Source organism: Panicum hallii, chromosome 2 (assembly GCF_002211085.1).
Source record: "Panicum hallii strain FIL2 chromosome 2, PHallii_v3.1, whole genome shotgun sequence".
Taxonomy (NCBI): Eukaryota; Viridiplantae; Streptophyta; class Magnoliopsida; order Poales; family Poaceae; genus Panicum; species Panicum hallii.
In genome coordinates, this window is record NC_038043.1 from 14,252,525 (window position 1) to 14,267,036 (window position 14,512).

Here is a 14,512-nt window from a genome sequence, read left to right on the forward strand (position 1 = left end):
GAACTTTTTCTGTAAACTTAGTCAAAATTAGGAAAGTTTGACTAGGATAAAGCGAAAGTGAAGTATGATGTAGAATGAAGGGAGTACAACCTACGGATGTTATACAAATATTGCGTGTTTGTATACTGCCATTGTTGCTACATGAATGAGCATCAGCTGAAGGGCAAGGCAAATGCAGGTGTCTGGTAACAGCACCAGCTGTCACTCGCATGAATGCGGGCAGGCAGCCCATTCAGAATGAGCACGACAGCCTGAGTAGTTAGTTCTCTGAAGTCTGGACTGCAGCAAGCGAGGTGTCAACCAAGGCATCGTTCCGAAAATCCTTTTCCGTTTCCTCTAAAAATACCTGATGTTAGAAATGCAGGATATTACTAAAAATACCTCTAACATCACTCACGTCTGCCCAGACTATATGATTTGCAGCTGGGGATTCACCATCTTGCTCGCCCATCGTCCTGCATGTACCATAAAAGGCCTGAAAGCGAGAATTAGCAGGCATAGAAATGATATGATAAATGCTGCCTTAACCTTTCCAATACTTCCAGTCTAGCGGTCAATTTTAGAAAATCTAATGAGCTTATTACTTCAAAAGCAGTAAGGGGCTGACCGAGGTGTACATAATTTGCCGCAGTGTAGTATATATGGCAGCAGTGGACAGCTAGTACAAGGAGATTTCTGATTCTTCGTTGCCAGATTGTTCAGCACGCACCTGGGTGAACACTGCGTAGTGGACGCACTAAGATGATCACGATTCGCGCCTCACGGTGTAAGGCATGGAAAGCACCAGCAGGTTCCTTGTTGTGACCTTGGTTTGACACCTTTGGGATGGAAATTCGACACCCACACTTGAGCGAAGAAGAAGAATAGTAACAGGATGCATTAGATGGTTCAGCAACATCATCACAACATAGTATAGCAAATCTCAAAGCTCTCTAACAATGAACTTAACCAAATATCTAACTGCCCAGCTAATCCAATCCGGCAAACCAACAAACTCAAACAAACCGAATCAAAACTCAAGCAAACTCCATAGCCACTATCTGCGGGGTGTCTATTCATAGTAGTTGTGGTTGGAACTCATCCAATCGCAGCAGCGCTCCCGCTCCGCCCTTCGGCCACAGTCCCGGCGACGTAGAGCTTCCCTGCCCCAAATCCAGCCACTGGTTATCCCGACCGCCGGCGGCCGGAGGCGTGCCCGCCGTCTCGCCGCGCGCCCTCACAACCGCCTCCACCGCCGGGCTGCTCTACCTCCACCTCCCTCTTCTAAGGTCGACATTGGCCACAGGACCCTGACAACCCCACACCTCGAACTCTGGCCGCCGCTGCCCTCAATGAGGGAGATGAACAGAAGCGGCGGCGGCCTTGCGCGATGCGGCGCATCCCACCCGCGCGCACGATGAATAGCCTCCGCCCTATCTGCCGCATGGGCCTTCTTCCTGCGCTGGAATTTCCTCCCAAAGAACGAGTCCACAACAGAAACTAACATGGTAGTGATGAAGAAAATGGCATGGTACCAACTTGAGGGTCTCCGGTTCATTTACTTCGCACCACAGAGAAGATCAAGCTTAAAAAGTGGTTCCTATTATGTCTGTGGCGATTCGAGTAACTTCTCTTTTGTTTTTTTAAGGATGCAACGGAAGTAAAAACAGTATAGCTAGGAGAGATGGAGTGCATTTACCCGAGGATGCCGGTTAGGAGCATAGACGCACGCGTAGCAGTTCTTGGGAGGACCTGGTGAAGAAACCTCGGCTGCTGCACGAAGCTTTAAGCTAGCGTAGTCCAAGCTGTTATCGCGCAGAGATTGGGAAGATTTGCAGGTGGCGGTGGACGGGCCTATTCACCTGTGGTGCGTGGAGGGGTGGTACTGCGCTTGGCAATGATGCTGGCAGCATCGTCCAGACCTGAAATCAGCTTCTGCTTCGTCTCGCTCCGATGTTGTATGCTAGCTGCTCCGTCGTAGCGTGATGTATGCGGGCGACGTGGTTTTCAATTCACCGAAAGATGCTGCAGGGAGATGTGGGCAGATCGTCCAAAGTCGGTGCTCCATCTGTTGGATGCGGGCGGCTGTTGGATCTAGTGGGGAGAGCTTTGCTTGAACCGAATCCAATCAGCGCAGAAATGGTGGATGTGGAGGATGAGCTAGACACTACCACAAACGGAGATTTCATAAGGGGGGCTCAATTTTCGTGAGAACTCTCGTGAAATCTTTTATTTTTACGAAGGTGTGTTGAATATCTGGGCCTAGCCCATGTAAATCCAAATAATTCCTGTAAAATCTCAAAGACCCATTAGTGCATAGGTGCATGCCAACAAATTAGTCCCACCTTGCTAGTGGAGGTGGAGGGAACCTAACTTAAATAGTTGGATGCTCTCCATGCTTTTGCAAGTGTGGGTGAGAGGAAGAAGGAAGAACACGCGCGCGCTCGCTCGCCTCGCCGGGCTCGGGCGAAGGGCGCGCGCACGCGACGTGCGCGTGAATGGTCCGCCAAAATCCGGGTCCAACCCTTGTGGGCGTGCGGCTTCTTTTTGCCGATCCGGTAAAGAGCCGATCGGCTCTCTCTGGTTTCGGGCGAAAGAGCCGGTTGTTCTTCCGTCTCGGGCGAACTGCTACGGCTGTAAAAGAACCGATCGTTCCCCATGATCGGCTCTTCAGACTCGGGCAAGCCGATTGTTTCCTATGAATCGGCTCTCTGGTCTCGGGCAAAGGCTGTAGAAAGCCCGGCGGCTTCCTTTTGCCACTTTGAATCTGTTACGGATTTCACGCGCGGATTTTTGGAACTCGTAACCGACTAGGTTTTGGGACGCCAAAACCCTAGCAGTTCTCCTGATAAATACGTGCGGGTGCCGGCATAGATAAAAAGTACAACGTAGAGAAAACCTACAACGCACAATACGCCTCAACCCGCCTGTTGCGCCGCCGTGTACGCTACTTCATCCCGTTCGTCGGCGTGCACCGGCGATCGGGAGAGCAGGTCTCCGGAACCTCGTCCTCAGCGATCCTGCACTGGGAGAGGGCGAATAAGGTTTTTGGGAAGCGCTCTGCGCGACTGCTCGAACGCTTCCACATCGCCGTCCTCTACGTCCTCGTCACCACGGCTCGTCTACCTCCTCGTCAGTGGGGCGCGACTCGGCGTCGTCAAACGCGCGGAGGTGCTGTTCATCGCCGTCGTCATCTTTGCCTGGTTATTCCAGTCACGCAAGACACGTACGACTCTCTGTCCCTAACTATGCTTTTCATACCTAGTATGATCTGGTTAGGGTTGATATTGCTGCTGCAATATTTTATCTTAAATTACGTCATGAGCATATTTAGATTTATTCGTTTTCTGTACACAACTTTCATCATGGTCATGATTTATCTTTGGATTATTTTTAAACTGAAACTCCTAATTTTTCCAACAATCCAAAAACCTTATTGTAGGAATTTCAGTTTCATGGCCGGATTTGTTGATGCTCTGAGGCCCGAGAAATTCTCTGGTGAGCATTTTAAGAGATGGCAAACGAGAGTGATTCTGTGGCTCTCTGCCATGAACGTGCTGTGGGTGTCCAAGGGCAAACCTGAGGGGCCTCTTACCCCTGAACAGGAGAAGGCCTTTACCGAGGCCAACACACTTTTTGTGGGCGCTGTGATCGGTACACTTGTAGATCGCCTACAGGATGTGTACCTTCATCACACAGACGCTAAAATGTTGTGGGACGCCCTGGAAGCCGATTATGGCGGCACAGATGCTGGCGCTGAGCTGTACATCATGGAGCAGTACCATGACTACAAGATGACCAATGGGAAATCTGTAGTCGTGCAGGCTCATGAGATACAGTGCATGGCGAAGGAGCTTGAGCACCTCAAGATCAACCTACCCGACAAGTTTGTGGCTGGTGGCATTATTGCAAGTTGCCTTCTTCATGGAGGGATTTTGCCACTACTCTCAAACACAAGAGGATGGAGATATCAGTGTCTGATCTGATAGCATCTCTTGATGTTGAGGAGAAAGCTCGGGCCAAGGATGGGCGATCTAAGGCTGCTGAGGGCCAGACTAGTGCCAATATGGTGCAAAAGTCTCACGGCAAAGGCAAGGGCAAGGGAAAGAAGACCAAGCCGCAGCCTACTACTACTTTTAAGAAGAAAAAGTTCAAGGAAGGTCAAGGCTGTTTTGTGTGTGGATCTAGTGATCATTGGGCAAAGAAGTGCCCACAACGCAAAGGAAGAAAGCCTTCACCTGAGCAGAAGACTGTGAACACGGTCACCATGGCTAGAGTGGAAACCAGTGGGTATAATTCTATACCTTCGGTTTTTTCAGTGTTTCAATCTACTAGTTGGTGGCTTGATACTGGTGCAAATGTTCATGTGTGTTCTGATTCTACCTTATTTTTTTCTTACCAGACCGCTCGGGATTCTACCGTGATGATGGGCAATGGGTCGCATGCTACTGTTCGTGGTGTTGGCACGATTGATCTGAAACTTACTTCGGGAAAGATCGTGCAGCTGAAGAACGTGCAGCATGTCCCTACTATCGGCAAGAATCTAGTTAGTGGATCCCTTCTGTGTAGGGATGGTTTTAAAGCAGTGTTTGAGTCCAATAAATTTGTCGTGTCTAAGTGTGGATAATTTATCGGCAAAGGCTATGAGTGCGGAGGCTTGTTCCGTTTTTCAGTCTCAGATTACTGTAATAAGTCTGTGAACTTAATTTCAGATGGTATAAATGAGAGCGATGCATCTGTTTGGCACTCGCGTTTATGTCATCTGAATTTTGGCTCTATGTTTCGACTTTCCACCATGAGTTTAATTCCGAATTTTTCCATAGTTAAAGGTTCTAAGTGCCATAGTTGTGTGCAGTCTAAGCAACCTCGAAAACCTCACAAGGTAGCAGAGGAGAGACATTTGGCACCTCTAGAACTCGTCCATTCAGATATCTGTGAGATGAATGGCGTGTTAACAGAAGGTGGAAAAAGATATTTCATGACCTTGATTGACGATGCAACTAGATTTTGCTATGTGTACTTGCTGAAAACGAAAGATGAGGCTCTTAACTGCTTTAAAATCTATAAGGCTGAAGTAGAAACCCAAGTTGAGAAAAAGATCAAACGACTTAGGTCCGATCAAGGAGGTGAATATTTCTCTAACGATTTTGACTTATTCTGTGAGGAACATGGCATTATTCATGAGAGAACGCCTCCCTATTCACCCGAATCAAACGGGATTGCCGAAAGGAAGAATCGCACGTTGTCTGACTTGGCTAACACCATGTTAGATAACGCTGGATTATCTAAGGCATGGTGGGGGGAGGCAGTATTGACTGCATGTCATGTCCTGAATAGAGTTCCCATGAAGAATAAGAAAAAGACTCCTTACGAGGAGTGGATTGGGAGAATACCTACACTCTCTTACTTGCGCACTTGGGGTTGTTTGGCCAAGGTGAATGTACCAATCAACAAGAAGTGCAAGTTGGGACCTAAAACTGTGGATTGTATCTTTTTGGGTTATGCACATCATAGCATTGCTTATAGATTTCTAGTAGTTAAATCTGAGGTGCCTGACATGCATGTAAATTCACTGTTCGAGTCACGTGATGCTACTTTCTTTGAGAATATTTTTCCTATGAAAGACTCGCATGTTATGAATGGAACAGTGAATACAACTTCTAAATCTGTTGAATTTTCTGAGCCTGATGAACACACACTTGAATCAAATCATGAGGAGATTCATAGTGATGCTCCTAGGAGGAGCAAGAGGCCAAAGACTGCAAAGTCTTTTGGTGATGATTTCACTGTCTATCTCATAGATGATTCTCCCAAAACAATCACTAAGGCATTCTCATCTCCTGATGCGGATGATTGGAAAGAAGCTGTCCGTAGCGAGATGGACTCCATTCTCTCCAATGGAACTTGGGAGCTGGTCGAAAGACCGTACGGTTGCAAACCGGTGGGTTGCAAGTGGGTGTTCAAGAAGAAGCTTAAGCCTGATGGTACTATTGACAAGTACAAGGCTCGTCTTGTGGCTAAGGGTTATACCCAGAAAGAAGGCGAAGATTTCTTTGATACTTACTCACGTGTTGCGAGATTGACCACTATTCGTGTGCTACTCTCCCTGGCTGCCTCGCATGGTCTTCTCATCCATCAGATGGATGTTAAGGCAGCTTTCCTCAACAGAGAGCTGGAAGAGGAAATCTACATGACACAGCCTGATGGGTTTGTAGTAGAGGGTCATGAGAACAAGGTGTACAAGTTGTATAAATCTTTGTATGGCCTGAAACAAGCACCTAAGCAATGGCATGAGAAATTCAACTTAACACTCATATCAGCAGGCTTTAGTGTCAATGAGGCTGATCGATGTGTGTATTATAGCTATGGTGGGGGTCAAGGAGTTATATTGTGTTTGTATGTCGATAACATACTGATCTTTGGCACTAGTCTTGATATGATCAACGAGGTCAAGATATTCTTGTGTCGAAACATTGATATGAAAGATCTTGGTGAGGCTGATGTTATTCTCAACTTCAAGCTGATCAAGGGAGAAAATGGGATTACTCTTTCGCAATCCCATTATGTGGAGAAAATGTTGAATCGGTTTGGCTATAAGGATAGCAAATCTAGTCCAACTCCCTATGATCCGAGCTTGATCCTTCGAAAGAACAAAAGAATTGGCAGAGACCAATTGAGATATTCACAGATAATTGGCTCACTCATGTATCTTGCGAGTGCAACGAGGCCTGATATCTCTTTTGCTGTTAGCAAGTTGAGCCGGTTTACTAGTAATCCGGGAGATGATCATTGGCGTGCGCTTGAGCGCGTAATGCACTACTTGGTGGGTACTGTGGAATACGGGATTCACTATTCTGGTTTTCTTGCAGTACTGGAAGGATACAGTGATGCTAATTGGATATCGGATCTAGATGAGCTGTATGCCACCAGTGGATACGTTTTCACTCTTGGCGGTGCTGCTGTTTCATGGAGATCATGCAAACAGACGATCCTGATGAGATCTACTATGGAGGTAGAACTCACAGCATTAGATACAGCTACAGTGGAAGTCGATTGGCTTCGTGAGCTCTTGATGGACTTACCTATTGTTGAGAAACCATTGCCGGCAATAATGATAAATTGTGACAATCAAACTGTGATTGTCAAGGTAGACAGTTCAAAGGACAATATGAAGTCTTCAAGACATATCAAGAGACGGTTAAAATCAGTCAGAAAAATGAGAAACTCTGGAGTTATCACTGTGGGTTATGTCCACACTGAGAAAAATCTGGCTGATCCGTTTACCAAGGGGCTGCAACGTAATGTGATAGACAATGCATCCAAGGAGATGGGTTTGAGACCTGTATAAGCTATTCCTGAGTGGTAACCCAACCTATGTGATCGGAGATCCCGTGAATTAGGATCTGGGAAGAACAAGCTAGAGGTTAGCATGAGAGTAAACTTTTATACTCACTCGAGAAGGATGTAATACTCTCGATTTCTGCATGGCAGGTTGGCATTGGCCTTAATGTATTCTGTTAGCTTTAATTAGCAAAGACGTTATCCTGCAGAACGTTCTTGAAAGAATACACCTATGTGAGCCCGACTGTTGGACGGTCGCAGTCTGTGAGATTCAGGTGATCTCTATTAAGCTCATGATGAGACCAGGGAGTACGACCTATATGCTCCAACCACGAAGTAGCCTACCAGAGGTCAAGTATCAGTTTGACTGTAAGTGAAACTCATTTGCACAAAACTTGCAATTCAAGGCTTAGTCCATTGTTCAAGTTGTGAATGAGTGTAACTTGCTGTTCTAGATGGAAGTTCAATTTAACAGTCTCCATTGAAACACTGATATATCAAACAACAGTGGGTTGAGGCAAAGTCATAATGAGACTTTGAGATCTGGTGGGGGATTGTTGGAATATTTGGGCCTAGCCCATGTAAATCCAAATAATTCCTGTAAAATCTCAAAGGCCCATTAGTGCATAGGTGCATGGCAACAAGTTAGTCCCACCTTGCTAGTGGAGGTGGAGGGAACCTAACTTAAATAGTTGGATGCTCTCCATGCTCTTGCAAGTGTGGGTGAGAAGAAGAAGGAAGAACACACGCGCGCGCTCGCTCGCCTCGCCTCGCCTCGCCTCGCAGGGCAGGGCTGGGCTGGGCTGGGCTCTGGCTCGGGCTTCGGGTGAAGGGCGCGCGCACGCAACGTGCGCGTGAATGGTCCGCCAAAATCCGGGTCCAACCCTTGCGGGCGTGCGGCTTCTTTTTGCCGATCCGGTAAAGAGCCGATCGGCTCTCTCTGGTTTCGGGCGAAAGAGCCGGTTGTTCTTTGGTCTCGGATGAACTGCTACGGCTGTAAAAGAACCGATCGTTCCCCATGATCAGCTCTTCAGACTCGGGCAAGTCGATTGTTTCCTATGAATCAGCTCTCTGGTCTCGGGCAAAGGCTGTAGAAAGCCCGGCGGCTTCCTTTTGCTACTTTGAATCTGTTACGGATTTCACGCGCGGATTTTTGGGACTCGTAATCGACTAGGTTTTGGGACGTCAAAACCCTAGCAGTTCTCCTGATAAATACGTGCGGGTGCCGGCATAGATAAAAAGTACAACGTAGAGAAAACCTACAACGCACAATACGCCTCAACCCGCCTGTTGCGCCGCCGTGTACGCTACTTCATCCCGTTCGTCGGCGTGCACCGGCGATCGGGAGAGCAGGCTCCGGAACCTCGTCCTCAGCGATCCTGCACCGGGAGAGGGCGAATAAGGTTTTTGGGAAGCGCTCTGCGCGATTGCTCGAACGCTTCCACATCGCCGTCCTCTACGTCCTCGTCACCACGGCTCGTCTACCTCCTCGTCAGTGGGCGCGACTTGGCGTCGTCAAGTGCGCGGAGGTGCTGTTCATCGCCGTCGTCATCTTTGCCTGGTTATTCCAGTCACGCAAGACACGTACGACTCTCTCTGTCCCTAACTATGCTTTTCATACCTAGTATGATCTGGTTAGGGTTGATATTGCTGCTGAAATATTTTATCTTAAATTACGTTATGAGCATATTTAGATTTATTCGTTTTCTGTACACAACTTTCATCATGGTCATGATTTATCTTTGGATTATTTTTAAACTGAAACTCCTAATTTTTCCAACAAGGTGGTCCAAAAACTCTCGCGAGAAGCTATTTTCGTGAAGGCATTTATGGACCGCCATGAAAATAACTATTTTTGTGAAGGTGTTGCAAAAACTCTCACGGAATCTGTAGATTCCGTGAAGGTGCTATATAACACTCATGGAAAGCTATTTTTATGAAGGTACTTATAGACCGTCATGAAAATGATTATTTTACGTGAAGGTGATGCGATAACTCTCATGAAGTATGTGTTGATTTAGTGTCCACAAACCCTCACGAAATAGTTGGATGCACACTCTAGTTTTCTAAGGCACACAATAGTTACTAAATTTTAATAATACCTAAATTTTCTCAAAAAATTATGAAATTCGGCTGAGGACCAATATACATCCCTATAACATACCCAAAAAAATTTCATCATGGAAATCAAATTGTGGTAAAAGTTGTTCATTTGAGAACAGATGTTCAAAGTCAACTATCTCCTTTCTAACAAGATTCAAGGTGATCGATATCTAACTTCATTTTTTTTCAAAAGAAGTTAACATAATCTCAATTAAGTATGTAGTCCATAGAAATAATTTCTAAAAAATAATATACATTTCTTAGAATTTAAATGTATTTCTGCCTATTTATTAGAATTACCTCACATTTGAACTACATGAGCTGTAAAAATTATCCCTAAATTACAAAAAACATATATGCAGTTAGATTCATGCATTTCGATACCACATGCAAATTTTTAAATGTTGGTATACTTTACACTCTTGTTTTCTTAGTCACTTTATAGGTTCTGAAATTTAATAATACCTAAATTTTCTCAGAAAATTATGAAGTTTGGATGAGGATCAGAATACATGCTTATAACATTACCAAAAAAGTTTCATCAATAAAATCAAATTAAGTTAATGATTTGCTTCATTTAATGTTCATATCGAATCATAAGTTTATGGTCAACTCTCTCTCTTCTCTAGCAAGATTCTAGGTGATCAATAGGTAACTTTACTTTTTTGCATGAAAAACTAATACAGCCTTGAGCTAGTATGTTTGTTAATAACATAGTTTAGTTATAGTTTTTAATGCAATTTCATGCCTTTTGAAAAGAATTTAATTGCATTCCTATTTGAGCAAAACATCTGTTAATTTTTATTAAATGGGCTGAAACACCTACACCTGGGCATTGTTAATTTTATACTTTCCTTGACTGTCATTGTTCTGAATTTGCATTTCCTTAACTGCCATTTCCGTGGAAGACTGTTAAGTTGGAGACGCTGGCAGCTTGGGCCCGCAAGGCCGCAACCATGCCCTCTGTTATCGTTTCCGTGCCGCATGCCGCACCCACCCAATTCGGCAGACGAACTGGCCGCGACTAGGCGAATGCCGGCTGCCATGGCGAACGTGTGGTCGCATCTGGGTGAAAGCAGGCAGCCTTGGGGAGCGTGCGGCCTGGGCAAGCGTAGAGCCGACAAGGCGGAGCGCCGCTAGCTGCTGGGGTGCGTGCGTCAAGCCCCGTACACATGCTGGAACATTGCCGGAAAGTTGCTCGGCGAGCCTCCAGCTCCGCATGCAGGATGGTTTCTAGTACAAGAACTTTTAATTTACATGGAACCATAACAAATGAGAGAGCGGAGAGAGAAAAAATTTGATCTTATGCAAGAATTTAATGTCAACACTTAAACCAATACGCTAGACACTACAAGTTGTGCATTGAGAGTGAAATGGTATCTTCGTAATAAATGAAGAACAAATATAATAGTGGAGAAAAAAAATAAGTTTAATAGCAATCCATATTAAGATAAAATGACTCGCAAAGTGCAGTTTCTAAAAATATTATCTTAATATGATAACACAGATACTATCTATGCATACTATTATACTATAAGTTGAGATTGCCCACTAGCTCGGCCATAGATTAGGGCAATGCGCAACCTTTTCCTCTTCTTTTCTACTGATGGGCTTCTGATGCCATTTTTTCTCTCGCGTCTTGGGTCCTTTCTTTCCAGTTAGGAAATAATCAAGCATCGACGGGAGGCGGAGTTCGCCATTGCTGCTGTAGCCGGCATGCGTGCCTTTTGCCTCATCCTCTCGGCGCCACGTGCGAGTGCATTGGACCGCATGTTCATACCCTGTCAGAACGAAGCACTGCCTCTGATGGGGCTGCTTCTGAAGAGCTTGCTTCTGTTGAGCCGCGTCGTGGTGAGCAGGCCCGAAAGCGTAAAGCGCGTGTCTGGTCCAGAGTGGGAGTAGCATGAGCTAGTTGCTCGATGTGCGTTCTGATCTGTATTAAGAGCGAGTCGAGCTCATGTATGAATAGAACAACTTTTACTCCAAGAGAGCATTCCTTCGAAACTAATCTGTCCAATTCCTGTCTCTTGCTTGCTATCCGATCCCCATTATGATTCTCTACTCCTATCCCCGCTAGCTCCGCTAACATCTGGTACCACATTCGTCAATTCCGTTCGTGTCGAATTCCTTGGGCCATCGGTTGATTCGGCGCCTGGATTTGGTTTGGTGTTGAATTCGCGTTATGAATAATAGTTCACAACTTGCCAGTAATTCCGGTTCCTGCTGAGTCGACTTGTGGCGATTCGCCATCCTGGATTCCAATTTCCATCACGACCATTTCACCCGTCTACGTAAGAACCGTCCAATATAACATCATTTTAAACGAACCGCCGGTCATTATCATTAAAATGAGAGTTAACACGTTTGCACCAAAAGTATGCCACGTGTTAATCCACATCTAAGTCATGAACAACCGACACGTCATTCGCCAAAAATAATATCAAATTCGGTAGTCCCGGTATGTGCTCCACCATATGGCCAAGATCACATGTACACACATACCATTTACAATCACATACATTGCCGATGAACCACAAAGACCAATTTTAAGCATTACAAGGTTTGATAATTAAATATTACAAGTTCAACATAGGAGGGTTCAATTTACGGTTCAACAACAAAATACAAGCCTCGGGCTCTCAATTAGCATTTAAAAGGGACATGAAATATAAAGTTTAGTGTTTAACATAATAATATCAAAAAAATGATTGCGCAGCGGATAACTTGATAAACGCGATAAACGTGATAAACTAATGGAGTCTTGCTCAAGGACACCATCAAAGCCACATCAACCTACTTCTCACCCGCACCAGGATTGGGGGGGGGGGTAGAAGTGGCCAAAACAACTTTCGGCTCACCTGCAACTTAGTTTAAAAAGTGACATAAGTATAAAGGTACTCGCAAGATTTACGCAATTTAATAACCAAGTAGTATGCAAATGAGGGCTCACAAGATAAGACTTTAGGATTAAGTAAGTTTGCATAAGCATGAGCTCTCTAATCCAACACCTAGCTTTCTAGCCATTTAATTATCTTGCCCAACCCACCTCACAATTTTAGTTGATTGAATTACTAAACAAATAAAGCATAATGAGGTGACATAAGCCAAAACCAAACATAAACGATACTTGTACGAAGAATTCATTGGATATTGAGCTTGCTCATAACCGATAGCGCGACAATTCGAATTGATTAATTAACCTTGCTAGGTGTACTTCTTTACCCACACGACACAAGGACCATGCGACTCACCCAACCAATCATGTTGGTAAGGGGGTACTCGCATCAACCTTTTCCAACGAGTCTCAACCGTGAAAATCACACCTAACTTACACGGAGAGTCACCTAGGTCCGCCGGGGACACCCCTAAGCCTCTCTACAAAGCCATATGGCCACGCATCTAGGACCGTGCATCAAAGATTAAAACTTAGAAGGTATTCGGCTCATCCATACCATGATTCGATATGTGGTAGTAGAATAAATTGCTCAAAACCGAGGTCATCCACGGACGGTCCTTAACCGATTCAAGCAGACTACGCCTCTGAGACTCCTTCCTCTAGGCCCTACTTTCCACCCAAACCACGCAAACACATAACCAACTAGACCGTTCCGATCCTTCCAACATCTCAAAACCGGATAAGTGCGATCAAGGTAAACAAGTCGTGTAGTGAGCATAGTGATTCTATTCCTAAAATGTCCTTACAAGTTATAGACCAACTCTAAGCATGGCTAAGCATTTATTCAATTAATTAGTTACTAACTACAAGTGACAAGGACATGGAATGTAAAAACAAGGAGGATAAATGCACGAAAGTAGGATCAACGATGCAATAGATAAACATATAGCATAACCACACATACTTAAGTGGGATAACTAAATTAAACCAATTTAAGTGGGTCAAGGAACATGCTTAGCTGCTTGCCTTGGATTTCTTCCGGCTCGACAATGAACTCAACTCCGGGCTCGGGTTCGACGGTCTCGGCTGGCTCAACGGGCTCGTTCTCCGGCGTTTCGATCACTATAATGCATGAATGAGATGCATGCATTAGTATGATACCGATGATATGAAAATGATATGGTATAAACTGAGAATGAATGGCACACTTAAACCCGACAAGCATCACGAACTCTAGCATACAGGGAACCTCATAATAAACTTATGGGAGTTGGATTTGCAGAAAAATCATTTTGTAGAATTACTTATGCATAACACCATTTTCAGCTACTCTAAACAAATTAAATCTTAAAAGACATGCAAATCATTTCCACAAATTCTCAGAAAATTACTAGAGGATAAAGACATGAAAAAAAGATAACAGAAGTGGTTTCGCCATTTTATCACTTTTCAAATAAAAGTTATGAATTAAAAAAGCTTGCCGGCAAAGAACAATTAAACACACTAAAACCCTATCAAACAGCATAGATTCATTAGAACAAGTTGCACCATTAGATAGCACATTTCACAAGGATTCTAACAAGATTTAGTTTGACATTTTTAGAGCATCCTACCATTTATTAAGCCATTAACTTACTTTGATTGAGATAAGGCATAACTAAATTTACAGAGAATTAACATAAAAAACAACATTTTTGCCATGAAGATCTACAACACAGGAACCCAAAAAAATAAGTTTCATAATTTTTGGAGCTCTACACAAATTTCTATAGAATTTACAAGTTAACAGCTCAAATGAAACACATAAAAACTTCGAAAAGCACTAAGGACACCCGGATCCGGCGCTCCCAGGCACCGACAAGTGGGCCCAGGAGGCCAGGCAGGCTTGGGCTGAGTCAAGGCCGACCTCTCGCCTTGACTCGCTGCAGGGGCGCGGCCAGAGCGTGCCCACGACGCGGCCTGCGCGCGAACGCGAGCACGCAACGCGGTGTCGCGGCGGCCGGCGGGGGAATGCGGCCGGGAATGCGAGCGGGGCGAGGGCGGCGTGTGCACGGGGAGCTAGGTGCGGCATGGATGCTCACCCACCCGCACCAACGAGTGGAACAGTGTGGCGAGCGGTGGCACGGCGAGGAGCGGCGGCGGCGGGCGGAGGCGAGCGTCGAGGAGTACCTGAGGGGTAGGAAGACGACCGGT

The 14,512-nt window shown here is 45.2% G+C and overlaps 1 protein-coding gene and 1 long non-coding RNA gene across 4 annotated transcripts; one reads left to right on the top strand and one right to left on the bottom strand.

Moving 5' to 3' along the window:
* Positions 1-42: 42 nt before the first annotated feature.
* Positions 43-2,154, bottom strand: LOC112882059. Of its 2 annotated transcripts, XR_003226590.1 has the most exons (3): positions 1,679-2,145; positions 710-845; positions 43-475 (listed from the first exon to the last, which is right to left on the bottom strand). It is a non-coding gene; the product is annotated as an uncharacterized LOC112882059 (long non-coding RNA). The 2 variants fall into 2 exon arrangements; XR_003226589.1 differs by having other exon boundaries at positions 43-845; positions 1,679-2,154.
* A 1,769-nt stretch (positions 2,155-3,923) lies between these two features.
* LOC112883381 lies at positions 3,924-4,735 on the top strand. 2 transcript variants are annotated; one of them, XM_025948676.1, is made up of 2 exons: positions 3,924-4,269; positions 4,382-4,735. In XM_025948676.1, the coding sequence occupies exons 1-2, from the start codon at positions 3,941-3,943 to the stop codon at positions 4,401-4,403; spliced, it is 351 nt and encodes a 116-aa protein (XP_025804461.1). In that variant the 5' UTR covers positions 3,924-3,940; the 3' UTR covers positions 4,404-4,735. The 2 variants fall into 2 exon arrangements, with proteins under 2 accessions (XP_025804461.1, XP_025804460.1); XM_025948675.1 differs by having other exon boundaries at positions 3,924-4,265.
* The last annotated feature ends 9,777 nt before the right edge of the window (positions 4,736-14,512 follow it).